The sequence below is a fragment of the Zingiber officinale genome, chromosome 11A (genome assembly GCF_018446385.1).
Source record: "Zingiber officinale cultivar Zhangliang chromosome 11A, Zo_v1.1, whole genome shotgun sequence".
NCBI lineage: Eukaryota > Viridiplantae > Streptophyta > Magnoliopsida > Zingiberales > Zingiberaceae > Zingiber > Zingiber officinale.
In genome coordinates this window covers 22,587,059-22,603,568 of record NC_056006.1, presented here as the reverse complement: position 1 = coordinate 22,603,568, position 16,510 = coordinate 22,587,059, and the positions used below count along the sequence as shown (strand labels likewise).

The 16,510-nt window shown below is 35.3% G+C and overlaps 1 protein-coding gene across 1 annotated transcript; it reads right to left on the bottom strand.

Annotated features, from left to right (window-relative positions):
- Positions 1–13,161: 13,161 nt before the first annotated feature.
- Positions 13,162–15,889, bottom strand: LOC122030843 (auxin-responsive protein IAA17-like). The gene is made up of 6 exons (XM_042589886.1): positions 15,825–15,889; positions 15,255–15,721; positions 14,273–14,502; positions 13,870–14,011; positions 13,639–13,700; positions 13,162–13,444 (listed from the first exon to the last, which is right to left on the bottom strand). The coding sequence occupies exons 2-6, from the start codon at positions 15,713–15,715 to the stop codon at positions 13,407–13,409; spliced, it is 933 nt and encodes a 310-aa protein (XP_042445820.1). The 5' UTR covers positions 15,716–15,721; positions 15,825–15,889; the 3' UTR covers positions 13,162–13,406.
- Positions 15,890–16,510: the final 621 nt, after the last annotated feature.

Below are 16,510 nucleotides of genomic sequence, written 5' to 3'. Positions count from 1 at the left end.
TAGATCTCTTAACGAGCTTTGATTTGATATATTGTGTGTCCCATGATTCAATTTAAGTCAAAAGTTATGACCTCTAGGAGTTTAATAATCATGTTATAGCAGATATGAAATCGAAGCTACTATGACTGCGTGGCAACTCAATTGTAGTAGCTACAGTTTCATAGCAGCTATAATGTGCATGTTAAACCCTAAATTTTGAGAGATCATAACTTTTGACTCGGGTTGAATAATGGGATATATAATATATTAAATTGAAGATAATTTAGAGATCTATTACTAATTAAAGGATGGAATCCATAACGACTAGGTTTCAAGTTAAAAAAGTATCATTTAAATTCTTTTCGGAGGTTTCAAATAATTTTGATTTAAAAAAAGTTTTTCATATTATAGAAACAATAAAATCGAACTGCTACAACTATGTAGCAGTTACAAAACTGTAGCTACCACAACTGTATGACAACTCAGTTGGAGCAACTATGAAACCGTAGATGGTGCAACTGTGTATCAACTATAGTTTCATAATTGCTAGAACATACTGATTTAGGTGGTAAAAAATAGGAGAACAATAGTAATGAGAATAAGCTACTACTATATAGTGGAGAGTAGTTTGGTAATTGTACATGGGGATGGGATGCCCTTTTGATAAAAAATCAAAATGAGGCGTTATTGATTCCAAAAATAAGGGTCGCCTTTTTAACTTTTGGCCAATTTTAAAGAAACATTTGAGATACTAAACCTTATAAAAAAATTAAATTCTTTTTCCAATACATGGATAATTTATGGAATACTATTGACAATGTTGGTTCAATTGACCTCTAGCAAATGTTGACCAGGTTAACCAAACTTGAGTTGAGTTTCAATGTTTCAGCAATATATATGTTGAGTAGCTCAAGGTTGGCCAGATATTTGATGATATTGGAAGTCCAATGTGACATTGACATGATGTGAGAAAAGTTTAGGTGGGTCATGATTGACTGAAAACTTGATTATCGAAAGACCAATAGGAAGTTGGCATGAAGACGAGAAGTCTAAGTGGATCACGGTTGTTCGAACACTTATCAGTCGGAAGTCCAGCATGAAATTAGCATGAGAAGGGAAGTCCAAGTGGGTCATTAAAAATTGGACATTTGGTATGAGAAGCAAAGTCAAAGTGATTATGGATGACCGAACACTTGGTGATGATGGAAGTCCAACCAGGTCAAGGTTGATCAAATGCTAGACAATAAGAAAGTCTCGGTAGGTCAAGGTTGATTGGATGTCAGGCAACGATGAAGTCTTGGAAGGTCAAGGTTGACTGGATGCTAAGCAATGAGTAGTCTTCGTAGGTCAAAGTTGATCGGATATTGAGCAATAAGGAAGCCTTGGCAGCTCAAGGTTTGTTAGAATTTGAGGGATGTCCTGAGGCAATCGCCTCACGATTTTTTTTTTCTATTTATTTGATAAGTATAGATTCACTATTTGAGTGCATATTATATGTTTGATTGTCTTAAGCTCATTTACTGAATGCCCATAATATAATTCATAGCATGAGAGAATTTGTGAATTGATCACAACTAGTGATTATCTCTACATGTACAATTATGAATATATTGAAATTTCTCGAGTCATCGAATTGATGTATTCAGACATCATCAATTCTATAAGACTAGCACGTGTTATATTCCTTGGTTTAGCCAAGCAGTTGTTTTCTCATTGGCTAGAGACATTGTGATGCCAAGAGTTAAACATTAATACTGGTTATGGTAACTAGTTCATTGGAGTGACTCATTGTAAAACTTCATATGGTTCTCTACATATATATAAATATGTCTGTGAAGTTCATACTGTAGCACGAGTCCAAGTTTCCTTTGACTTGAGGGATACAAATCATCTTGGTCATGGAGACTTATACTTTGATATCTTAAGCAAGCATCTCATTGAGGCGTGAACCCGAATAATTGTGTATAAGTTGAAGTGTGCGAAGGTGTTTGGATAGCCCATAGAGGATTCACTGCTCCTTACGAGGAGACGTATACCCTATGGCGACTCATTAGAATTATCATTCAAAGTCTTTGGCCAAAGCATCACATGTTAAGAGTGCGAGACTCTTGTACATATGTACGAGTAATTTGAATTCGTAAAATGAGGAAGTATTACTTGGGCTAGGTGTGACGTAGTCAACCTAGTGGGGACAAGACGCATAGACCATGTCCTGAATCGAGTGGGTATAAGACGAGTGAAAGGAACGAGACATGACTCACTGTAGCTGCTGTTTAGAATTAATTCTAAGATCAATATAATTATAATTTTCCGACTAATTGGGGATCATGATATCCTACTAGGTGTCACTCATGATCGTTCTATAATTAAGTAGTTAATTATAGAAAGCCAAGATAAATCAGGAACCTATTGGATCACACACACTAACGAGTCTCTAAAAGACATACAACAAGTTAAAGAATAGAATTATTAGATCAAGAGATAAATATTTGGTTGGACCATACATAAGACAAATATGAAAATAGTTGTCGCAATGGAAGCGCGGATGAGCCACATCTCTTATGGAAGAGTTGGACCATATTTAGTTTAATATTTATAAATTAGTCATGAACCAACTTGGCTTAGTTGTGAACCAAACCAAGGGGTTAATAGACTAATTTTTGGTTAAGGGATAATGGGCTGGATTTGAGCTTTCTAATCTAACTCATTAATAAGGGCTATATATTGATATGGTTGCAAGAAAATTATACACATGAGATCATTAATTGACTTGTAAGGTTTTGGAAAACCTTAACCCAATTTCTCTTCTCTTCTCCCTCTCCCCTCTCTCTTTGCCACCGCCAATAAGGGGAAGCTCTTCCCCTTGTTGCCATGACCACCACAAGGAAGAAATATCTTCCTTGTATGCTTTTCTTCTTCTTCCTCTTGATCCCTCTTCTTCGCTCGTGGATAGTAACTTCTGAAGGAGAGGCTTGTACTCAAGGAGTTGTCTTGAGGAGCTCGAAGTGGATACAAATAGAGACGAGGTTCGACAACGTTGCTACGATTGATGTCATTCTAGTTACAGTTCATCCGCAAGGTACACCTAGCGTAAATTTACTTTTCGTAAATAATTTAATTAGGCAATCATATTTGGCATGTTGTATCCTTGTATGTGTGTGGTGCATGTGATGTAATAATTTAGGACTTATTATTATTTTATTTTCCACTGCGCTTATTTACGAAATGTGTTTTAGTACACATCGCATCAGGCATATCCCAACTGTGGTATCAGAGCCTGATTGTGCTTCGACATGATCGCAAAATTATTTTACGATTCATAATTTGTGTTGTAATTAATTTTAGATTTTTTTTTGGAATTATTAAGATTTTTATATTTTTTGGAAAGTTTCCTAAATTATTAGAAAATTTTATTTTTGGAAAGTTTTTGATATAATTTCAGAAAATTAAATTTAGAAATATTCTATTAATTTTAAAATTATCATTTCTGAAATTTTATGAATTTTAATAAATATTCTATTTTTAAAAATTTTCCTAATTTGTTAGATAATACTAAATATGGAAAGATTCTGAAACTTTAAAAAAATCTTAATATGAGATATTCTAAATTAAATTTTAGAATTTATCTTTTTTGAAATTTTTAGATTTATTAAAATATTCTTTTTTTGGAAAGTTTTTTAAATTGTTAAAAAATACTAAATTTCGAAAGATTTTAAAAAATTATAAAAAAAATCCAGATTTTAGATATTCTAAATTAAATTATAGAATTAATATTTTTTGGAATTATTAGATTTTTAAAATATTCTATTTTTAGAAAGTTCCCTAAATTGTGAGGAAATACCAAATTTGAAAAGATTTGAAAAATTATAAAAAAAATCTAGATTTGAATTATTCTAAAATATTAATTATTTATTTTCTAAATGGTTAGGAAATTAATTTGAAAATTTATTTCCAAAATAATTAAAGATTATTGATTAATAGAAAGATTCTAGATAAGATATGCTAATTAAATTTGGAAATTGATTTCCTAGTTTGATTAAATAAATCTTTATTTATTAAAATCTGATTTATAACATATTTTTATTTATAAAATAGAATTATAACATATATAAATTTATACCATGAACATGACATACTGTATGTCATGTAGATGCATTAATTATAACATGATTAGATTTTACCATGCGCGTGATGTGATTAGATCTCACCATATGTATGATGTGTCATGCTATGTCATGCGTGTGATGTGTTATATCATCATTTATGCCATGCATGCGACGTGTCATGTCATCATTTATGTCATGTGTGTAATGTTATGTAGATAGAATTTTGTATGATGTAGATGAGACCTAAATCTCTTACTCAATATTAAAATCTACACCTTCCATTAATATGGTAAGAACCAGAGTTTAAGTTCTTGTTTGAGTTGTTGGCCAAAGTCAAACTTAACTTGAAATTAAACATGTTCAAACCATAGAGATGCAATCTCATAATTAACGGTTTGGTTTTAAACTTGAAGCGTTGATTTGTTGTGTCAAAGTCATGATCAATGTGGATAGAGGTGAAGTTGATTGATATGCATTTGATATATACTTGTTAATGTGTTAACAACCCAATATTTATGCGAAGATCAATTAGTTGCTAGCACAATGTGATAGTTGCATGTAAATGATATGCAATCAGTAAATATGTTATCTACCACTATAGCTAAGAATGACTTGTTAGCCAAAGTCAAGGTTATTCTTATCTATGATAGATATTAACCCACTTGGAGAAAATCTACCATCTCCTGAATTCAAAATAAGGGTATTTGAATTTGATAAATAAGCGAGCTTTTATATAAATTGTTTACATAAATAAAATCATGTCTCTTATACATTCTTGTTTTTGTATTTATAGGTTAATTATTTAATTATGACTTCTGTTAATCTACGTTCAATTTTGGACTTGAACAAACTGACTGGGTCGAGCTTCTTGGATTAGTTTTGAAATTTGAGAATTGTTCTCAAAGCTGAGAAGCTAGCTTATGTCCTTGTTCGACCTCTTCCCACCAGTCTTGATGCCGATGCAACTACAGATCAACTATCGGCCTTTTATAAACATAAAGATGTTTCTGTACTTGCTAGTTGCATCATGCTAGCCGCTATGAGCCCTAAATTACAATAATAGCATGAGCATTTGAATGCTTATGATATTGTCTATCATCTTTGTGAGCTATTTGATGAGCAAGCAAGATCCGAAAAGTTCGAGGTCTCCAAGCTTCTCTTTTGCTCAAAGATGTAGAAGAGTTCGTCTATAGTACAATACATATTAAAGATGAGCGACTACATAAACATTTAAAATCACTCGATTTTACGATAGATCATGAGTTAAGTATTGAATTAATTCTATATAGTTTACCAAAAAGTCATTCACAATTTATGATGAACTATCGGATGAACAATTTGGAATCGACCATCCCCGAGATGATAAATATGTTCTAGACTATGGAGACTTCTGTTAAGGGTGAATAGAAAATTATGATTTTAGTAGACTCCTTGAAGAAATGTTCTAAGAGGAAGCCAAAATATCAGGATAAAGGGAAGAGCAAAAAGGCTAAGATAGTAGAACTGGCACAAAAGGGCTCATGCCATCATTGTGGCAAGATGGACATTAGCGAAGAAACTGCAAGATCTATCTTGAGTTCGTGAAGAAGAATAATGCATCCGATGTCCCATCCTCTTCAGGTATTTCCATTATTTATTGTCATGCTATTTCCTTAGACACTTGGATATTAGATACTGGGTGTGGCTCGTATATATGTAATAATATACAAGGGCTAAGGAATAGCAGAAGACTCGTCAAGGGAGAAACAAGTCTGGGAGTTGGGAATGGAGAAAAGGTTGTCCCAGTCGCCATCGGAACATACTTGTTAAAACTTCCTAGTGGACTTGTCTTAGAACTAGATAATTATTATTTTGTTCTAACATTAATAAAGAACATTGTTTCTATTTCTTTCTTTAATAGAAAAGGTTTTCGTTTAACTTTTAGTAACAATTATTGTTATATAACCTTAAATGATATTCTTTATGGCACTGAAACTTTATGTAATGACATCTACGCGTTAGATATATCTAGTGACGTACTCAATATCAAAAAGAGCAATAAACATGCCCAAATAGATAATCAATTAACCTCTTACTCGTGGCATTGCCGCCTTGGCCATATAAGCAAGAAACGCATGCCCGAATTAAAAAAGATTGTAGTTCTTGAATCATTTGAATTAGATAATTTGATACATGTGATTCATGTTTAAAAGGCAAGATGACAAAGTTACCTTTTTTTCAAAAGGGTGAATGAGTTGATGAGTTACTTGGGCTCGTACATACCGATGTATGTGGACCAATGACAACTCATGAATTAGGAGATTATAGCTACTTCATTACTTTTATTGATGATCACTCTCATTATGGGTATGTGTATCTAATGAAACATAAGTCTGAAGCCTTTGAAAAGTTTAGAGAATTCAGAAGTGAAGTAGAGAAACAACTTGGTAAAAATATTAAGATACTTCGATCTGTTTGAGGTGGTGAATATTTAAGCCAAGAGTTTCTAGATTATCTAAGGGATAATGGTATATTGTCTCAATGGACTCCGTTTTATATGCCACAACATAATGATGTATCGGAAAGGCATAATCAAACCTTGTTGGACATGGTTAGATCAATGATGGATTGTGCAGATCTTCCCAAGACCTTTTGGGGTTATACACTCATGACAGTTGTTTACTTGCTAAACAGAGTCCCGATGAAGGCAATCTCAACTACTCCATATGAGGTATGGACTAGTAAGAAACCCCTCATATCTTATTTGAAGATATGAGGATGCCCTACTTATGTGAAGAGGACTATATCAGACAAGTTGGATGCTAAGTTTGATAAGTGTTTATTTATTGGATACCCTAAGGAAACTAAGGATTACCAATTCTATCACCCATTGGAATAAAAAGTATTTCTTTCAAGGCATGTTACCTTCCTAGAGAAAGAATTTCTCTTACAGGGAGCAAGTGAGAGTATGATTGAACTTAATGAGGTTCAAGGGACTCTAATAAATACTAATGAGATTCCTAGTCAAGAACCGCAATCGATTATAACACAACCACCTCGTAGATAAGGTAGGACACGCAATATTCCTGAGAGATATGGATCTCTTGTAAGAGAATCAAATGATATGTTACTCATTGAGGATGAGGAACCTACTGATGATAAAGAGGCTCTGAATAGTTCAGAAACAGACAAGTGGCTTACAACCATCAAGTCGGAAAGGGATTCCATGTACGAAAACCAAGTTTGGAACTTGGTGGACCCACCTGAAGGCCTTACGCCTATAGAGTGCAAATGAGTTTTCAAGAAGAAAATTGACATGGATAGTAATATTATTACCTACAAGGTAAGGTTGGTGGCAAAAGGTTATCGTCAAAGGCAAGACATTGACTATGATGAAACTTTCTCACCTGTGGCCATGCTTAAATCCATTCAGATACTCTTGGCCATATTAGCTCATCATGATTATGAGATATGAAAGATGGATGTGAAAATAGCTTTCCTTAATGGAAATCTACTCGAGGATGTGTATATGACACAACTCGAAGGCTTCACATCTATCAACAAGAATAAAGTATGCAAGCTTCAACGGTCCATTTATGGACTAAAGCAAGCATCCAGGAGTTGGAATATTTGTTTTGATGAGACGATAAAACAATTTGATTTCTCACAAAATTCAGACGAACCTTGTGTGTATCAAAAGGTGAGTAGGAGTGTAGCTGTAATCCTAATATTATATGTTGATGGCATATTGGTTATAGGAAACGATGTGTCAATTCTACAGTCAGTTAAAGATTGGTTGTCCAATACGTTCTCCATGAAAGACATGTGAGAAGCAACTTACATCCTCGAGATGAAAAATCTATAGAGATAGATCGAGAAGGTTGCTTGGTCTTTCACAGTCGACATATATAGACAGAGTCCTAAAATGTAGGGCTGGAAAAAATCTCGAAAATCCTGACCCTTCCCGAATCCCATCCCATTTTCGACCTGAAAATATCCCGACCTGACATTTTCCCGACCCGAAGGTTCGGGATTTTTCCCTTCCCGATCACTATGGGGAAAGGGATCGGGAATTTTTTTTTCTCCTGACGGGAATCCCGTCCCGACCCGATTATATTATAATATTATTTTTTATATTAAAAATATTATTTTAAATATATTTTTTATATTTTAATCATCTAACCATTATGTTTATTTTTTATGTGTTTCCCATTTTTCTCATACTTCATCATAATTTTGTTTCTAAATAATTTATTGGCAATATGTGAAAAAGATAGTCAGTTAGTTTATTTTAGCATATGAAAATTGATAAAATGATATAAAGAATAATTTTTGTGATCTTTTAGGTTGAATCCAAGCATTTCTAAGGACTAAGGTCACCATATCATCAATTCATTATTGATACAATGACTAACATGATAACTTTTATTTTTGAATTTTCTTGTATTAGGTATAAAGTATAAACTAAGTAGGAGTTTTAGTCTTTTTTGATTATTTTTAATATATTTATGATGTCCTAGGAAGATATTTTAGTTTTTAATGGTTATGTACCACGAAGTCGTTTTAGTTTATTTGTATTGTACTAAAAAATTATTTGAGTCTCCATAGATTTTCTTTAAAAAAATATTTTTCGGGATATTCTTATGGGTCCCTACCCGATCCCGAATATTCGGGATCCCGAACATTCGGGTCTCGACACTTTTCGGGTACAGGATCGGGAGAAAAAAAATCTCAATTCTTATCGAGATGGGTATTGGGTAACGGGGTTACGGGACAGGTCCCGACCCGATCCCACCCCTACTAAAATGATTTAGCATGTCTAAATCCAAGAAAGGTTTCATACCTATGAGGCATGAAATTCAACTTTCGAAGTCTATGTGCCCATGGATAGAAGACGAGAGAATTTGCATTGATAAGATACCTTATGCGTCAACAATAGGATCTATCATGTATGCTATGTTATGTACAAGACATGATATATCATAAGCTCTGAGTGTTATGAGTAGATACCATTTTGATCCATGAATGGATCATTGGGTGACTGTCAAGATGATCTTTAAGTGCTTAAGAAGAAGTAATGATATGTTCTTAGTTTATAGAGATGGTGATATGACCATACGTGGATATACAAATGCTAGTTTCCAGACGGACAAGGATGACTCCAAGTCTTAGCCTGGATTCATATTCATCTTAAATGGAGGTGTAGTTAGTTGGAAAAGTTCCAAGCAAGACACTGTTACAGATTCTACTTGTGAGGCGAAATACATTGCAGCTTCGGAAGTAATAAAGGAAGTGGTTTGGATCAAGAAGTTTGTTACTAAACTTGGAGTGTTTCCATCCATTATTAAAGCGTTACCTATTTACTGTGACAACACTGGAGCCATTGTGCAAGAAAAGGAACCAAGGTCTCATCAGCGATCAAAACATGTGCTTTGTCGTTATTATATGATCAGGGAGATCGTTAGTAGGAAAGAAATACAACTCCATAAAATTCCCAATAAAAGGAATCTAGCGGATCCTTTGACAAAGGCTCTACCATAAAGCAAGTTTAAGAGTCACGTCTGTACTTATGGTTTAAGACATCGTGACGGTTGGCTTTAGACATAGTGGGAGTGTTAGAATTTGAGGGATGTCCTAAGGAATCGCCTTACAATTTTTTTATTTATTTGATAAGTATAAATTCACTATTTGAGTGCATATTATATGTTTGATTACCTTAAACTCATTTACTGAATGCCCGTAATATAATTCATAGCATGAGAGAATTTGTGATTGGATCGCAACCAGTGATTATCGATACATGTGCAATTATAAATATATTGAAATTTCCCTAGTCGTCGAATTGATGCATTAGGACATCATCAATTATGTATGACTAGCACGGGTTATATATAAGATTGAAAAGAATTTAGATATCTCCGCAATGGTATGATACTATCCACTTTAGGCCTAAACCGTCATGGTTTTGCTCTTGGGATCTCCCCAAAAGGCCTCATGCCAATGGAGATATCATCCATCCTTTTAACCTCATGATTTTTTCCATGTGTTTTCAATTTGGGACTATGTTTGCAACCTTACAACCCTAACAATCCTGCCCTCAAACAAAGGACCACAGACTTCCCATGTCCGATCCTCGACCCACCAAGTCTTCCTGCCCCTCTGTCCACCCAACCTAATGGACTTCCTTATCTAGCTGTAACTAGGACTTCCTGCATGGTGTTTGGTCCTCTTGATCCAAAAATAGGAGCCCCCACTTTCTTTGTTAGAGGTCAATATTGTACTTACATGGCTCAATCATACCATAGCTCTTGTGCACAGTCAGCGGTTAAACCTTTTGGCAGTCCAAGCTCTGATACCAATTGTAGGATCAAAAAGAATTTAGATACACTACAACAAAAATCCTCATAGACATCGGTTTTCCACCGGTGTCTATTTCATTTTCGACCGATGTCTATGAAGCCGATGTTAAAAGTCTTCCATTTTAGACATCGGGTTAAAACCGGTGTAGTATCACTTAACGACACCGGTCTTCGAATCAGTTATTAACCGGTGTAGTATCACTTAACGACACCGTTTCATCAACGGTGTAAAACCGATGTAATATTGTATGTTAATAACACCAGTTTTGGCAGCGGTAAATGACCGATGTAATATTAGTTAATAACATCGGTTTTGCAGCGGTGGAAAACCGATGTAATATGTATATTTTTTAACAGCACAAATTTGATTTCCGAAACAATGAAAAATCGACAATAATAAAAAAAGCATAAATATTCACAAATTATACAAATATTCTTCATTCAACAATATCCATAAAATACACAAATATTCACAAATTATATAAATAATCTTCTTACAACAGTATCCATAAAATACTCAAACATTCTTTTTACATCAAAAGCTAGCTAATAGATATCAAAATCAAAGTAGAACATTCTTTTAACACATCAAGGTAGAACCACACTTCAAATGTAATCTAGCATGCATTCAACCGACTCGAACCGCACTTCATCAATTTCAACTCTAGAGTACTTGAGATTTGTAAATTGTAAAAACACATAAATAATATATTAGTAAACCAAGACCAAAGATCATAGTTGAAAATGCAATAAGAGCACCAGGTAACAAGATGACTAATTGGAATGCTTAAAAAGATAAACATTCATCAATTATCTCAACCACATCATATAGTGATAGATCTATGAATAACAAGTTCAAATCTAACCCTTGCATCCTTTTGGGAGGCAATCTAATTTGATAAACGAGCAAAAAGATGATTTACTCAAAATTAGTTTGCATTTGTAAAAAACAATATCACTTCTGATACTTTATTTTGTACATTTTATCAGTTAAAAGGAAAAAAATACACTTACCACATTGAACACAACAGGGGGCTCTTTACCTGGAGACAAATTCATGTTCAGAAACAGATACTGAGACAAATCAAATTAATAGATGTGTAAATATTAGTGGAACTGTTTCTTTCGTTTTCGGTTACCTGTTTCAAGATCATGACAAGGATGGGCAGCCACTGATCTCTTGGACAATGACGACAATATCCTTTCATTCAACTTTGGAACTGCAACGTTCTCCTGTTGTCCGCTCATATTTCTACATACATAACAACATAATAAGGAGTATTTGAGGAGATTGCAAGAGTTTATTGATAACAAAAGTCCAAGGTAACTCATGATTCATGAAAAAAATATATAGAGAGAAAACAAAAAACTAGCAATCTGGAAGTTTTGTGCCTTGGCATTATCAGAATGAAAGTTTAGTAATATGATAGCTGACGTCAAATAGAATTGCAAATCCAAAAGATGGCCATTTGTTCCCCTATTATGGAAGTTAATTAACAATTGAACTTGTATCCAACAAATTAAAGAATGAAAAATTACTGGACAAGTTGGAAAATATGTTATTGTTTTATTTTTATGCTCGCATAATCATTGTGGTACTAATGAACCGTATACAAATTATAGGGCACTAATTGGATAATCAACCAACTGCTTGCATTTAAAGCAATGTAGAAGGTTTCATCACTTAACAAGACCTCATAAAAACAAGTCCTTCATCAAGTTCACCAGCATTACTACAGCAGATCGATAATTCACTAATAGTTTAATGATTTTAATGCAAGTAAATGATTAAAATCAAGACTAAAAGAGATTAAAGCAGGAACCGGAACCGAGAGTGCGATGCTTTTACCTTGACGAAGGAATCGGAAGCGATGAGACAGAACCAACAATTGAGTTATTGGAGATGGATACCAGCCATTCCCTATGACCTTGATGACTGTTATCACCATCATGGACTTTCACTGCTACTTGAAGGGGTTGCAGTCCATCCCTGAAATCTTCACTGATCAAACCTTTGTAAACTCTACCAAATCCTCCAACACCCAAAACATGATCCTGCCTAAAATTCCCAACTTATTACTGAAAATGCCATACTAATTAACTCATGCCATACTAATTAATATCTATAACATGCCATACTAATTAACTCATGTATCTTGACATCTACATACTGAAAATGACTCCATATCATATCTATAAATGGGATGTCCCTTGCTGTCAGATTCTAATTGCTTTCTCTCATAATTCCTTGGTCGAATTACTTCTTCTTCAAGTAGTTTCCACCTTTCAGAAAACGGCAACTACACCACCCAGAAAAAGCAACATGAGATAACTCTTGACACACTTAGTATATACAGTGGAAATTCATGACACAGACATGTATTGAAATTGTAATCACTAGAAAAGAATAGGATTTGTTCTAGAATAGGATTTGAGCTGGTAGAGAAGGATAAAAATGAAAACTGTATGGCACGAGACTAGATGATAACTAAATAGGTCATAGGCTAGAACAGTAAGGTCATAGCAAAATATAGTAATACACAAAGTTACAGACATCTGGAGATGTTTTAAAATACATCTTTTACATAAATGTTTCAAAGGGAAGGAATGATAAAAGCAAATCTGGAGATAACAATTTTTTTCTTTCCAGACCACTGGCATCCATCAGATGGCTGATTCAGATGTCCAAATGGAACCATAGACTGAGTTTCGAATAGTAAATAATGGCTAATCAGTCACAAACAGCAATCCAAGCATTTATATTACAATTACAAGGGAAACTCGCAGAAACTCAAGCAAGCATAGTCCAACAAACTTAGGTCCTGACTTAAGCATCGGAATGTAGTAACAAGCCTAAATAGTCCATTCAGAACAGCAAGCCACAAAGCATAAGCTATATAAAACAATTGATAACTAAACCCTTTCAACTTCCATTCTCAAATACACTTACAGCTATTTGATTATTGTGTCCATGATAATGTGTCTATTTCAGGTTCTTGCATTTCTCCAGGGCCCTTGGGGCTACAGAAACAATCATAGTTTTGTTAGTCTTGAGGTTGCATGGAAAATGTGAGCAAAAGCAAGCAACTTAATTGTGGCACAATAAACTCAAACTTCATTTAAGGACACACTAAAACATGGAATGAAGGGATGCTTCTTTACATATCAGATCGAAAATCCAGAAAATGAAATGTGAAGGAAAGGATTTTACTGACCAAGTCCAATAGCATCTGAACCTTTCATGATCCTCAACCTCCTGCATGAGTTTGTGAACATCCTGAAATATTTCATTTAATTAGCAGAAAAGAATGTGAATGGAAGTTTCAGGGACAACAAATAATTCATGACCAGAAAGACAAATTGATTACATTACGTCCAAATAGAAATATACAGAATTAATGAAACAGAAAACACATGAACTATGAAAAGCAAATAAGGTTACTTACGCCCATGGCACATCACCGACAAGCATCCAGTCTCCATCCTTGTCTTCATAAGTAATGACATACTCGGAACCATTCAGGAGATCCATCAAATGATTCTCAGATAACTCCTCTCTGCCTGGTATTCCATGAGAATCACACCGACCTGAATTCGAATGGAAAGGAGTCAATCATATGCACCATATTAAGTTTCAGCGAAATTAATTTGATTTGGATAGACAGGCTTCCATCCATGATTTAATTTATTTTCTCATGGGAAAAAATTGAATTAAGGTTTTGATATTTGTTAAAATGAGTATTGTTGCAAATAATGGCATAAAGAAACATATATCTGAACAAAAAACATTCTTCGTTATTTTCTATTTCATTTAAAAAAAACAAATAATAAGGAATAATTAAATCTCACCAATTGTGAAGCCGCTGAACATTTTCTCAAGTGCTGATGAAAGTTCCTTATAGTTTTTGTATATTTTGAGATCAACTTTCCTCAGATAAGGAGCTCCATCCATGCTAACCTTCACATAAAGACACCCTTGCCCTTGTATTCCATCAGCATCATCTTTAACCTTAGATGGATTTGTAATCATAGTATTCTTCCGATAACTACGGATTGGTGGCCAACCAACCACCTGTGCTCTGCCATATGCATGCCCGTTACATGTTCAATGTTCTAACTTCTTTCAGCATAACAGAAACAAACTAAAAATCCCATCTACATAATTAATTACATCTGTATCGTACATGATCAATTAAGTAGAAGATAATTTGGCAGTAGGTCTATGGAAAAATTATGCATCTCATGTCTGTTCCAAAGTGTTATGGTTTACAATTGAACATAAAGTAATTGATTAAATTACTTTATGATTTCAGTATCAAAACACTCGAGTCTAGAAACCCAGAAGTAGACAAAACTTGAATACATATGTTAACATCCAAGGGAAGATCTTAGTCTCTCAAAAGCATACATAATATTTTACATAAAGTAATTGATTAAATTCCTTTCTTAGTAATGTCATTTCATGGATACAAAGATCCTGGCGCCGAGAAAAAAATTGATTCTTCCTATTAAATGAATGGCAGAGTTTATACCATTGCAAACCCTTGTTGAACCACAAACCACCAAACGGATGTCACCCAGATTCTACGTTTGTGCACCCAAAAAGGACTCTATTTTCACCGAACGTAAGGAAGAAGGGGAAAAAACAGCGAAGAGCAAACAAGAAAAAGAAAAAATCAGTGAAACGGCGAGGGAAATTATAACAAATTCGATTAAAAGATCCAAGCTATGCCAAAAGGGGGGAAAAAAGAAACAAAAAACATAAACCAGAACGCATGAAGATTTATGAATCTATGAAAGAAAAATCTAGGATCATTTTTATCACACTTACTTCGCTGCAGGAGCTACCGGACTATCATTCCCAACAGAACCACAGCCCTTCGGGGTGACCTTCCGCTCCTGCCCAGCCGCTTTCACCGCTAGGTCCTTCCCCACATTCCCTTGCCCAGAAAGCTGCCCTGCACTGCCACCGGACGCAACCTCCCCTCTCCCCGAAAACAAGCCGCCACCTTTTACCGAGTTCACTTCAGATCCGCCACCTTCGGCGGCAAATCCCCACGTCCCGCCCCCATCGTTGGCGTCGGAGAACCCCCTCTTGGCACCGGAGACGAAGCTCTTGGGGAGCAAATCCAGGGTGAGCCCGATCTTCTCCACGCGGTGGGGCGACTCCGACCCAGGCAGCCCCAACCTGAGTTCCGTGGCCTTGAGGTTCAGAACCCCTCCCTCGACTCCGCCGGCAGAGGAGTTCCGCTCCGACAGACCTATGTAATCATGCTCCATCGTCGACGACATCAACCTCTGCATAGAGAATAGGAGATCATCAAACTGCTGAAGATTCAAAGGTAGTCGAACAAACAATCGCAAAGGGCAGAGGAGTAAAAACAAAAAAAAACGAAGACACCTTTGCGTCTGGTTTTGCTGATCGTTAGCAGCTTCCTCTTCCTCCTACATTAGACACTTTGGGCTTATCGTTAGCCCTTATCCGTCGGAGAGGGAGGCGACGACGATCGACAAGAGATCAAGGGACGACGCCTTCTCGGAACCTATCTGCATCTTGGCGGATCGAGCGGTGAAACGGAAGCACAGATCTCCGATCTCTGTTTCTGTCTGCTTTGAATTGGGAGAATAAAGGAGGTCGAGATTGGGTCGGCTATGGGAGGGGAGGAGAAGATAGAGGCGGAGAAGGTGAGTCGCCCGAAGACGGCTCTCTCTCTCTCTGCCTCCCGTGGACGACATCATATAGGGTTAGGTTAGAGGGAAGAGTTGAAAATTTTAGCTAAGTATTGGTGGGAAAATTATCATAGACATCAGATTTTAAAAATCGGTGTCTATTAACGAAAAAACGGATGCTTATAGACATCGCCTAAAAAACCGATGTCTATGAGCGAAAATCTGCGCTCATAGACACCGGTTTTTGGAAAAACCGGTGTAAAATACTCAAAGACATCGGTTTTTGCTTAAAACCGTTGTTGTTCCACTGATGTCTATGAGAGATTTTGTTGTAGTGATATCTCCACAATGGTATAATATTTTCCACTTTGGGCCTAAGTCCTCATGATTTTGCTCTTGGACTCTCCTAAAAATACC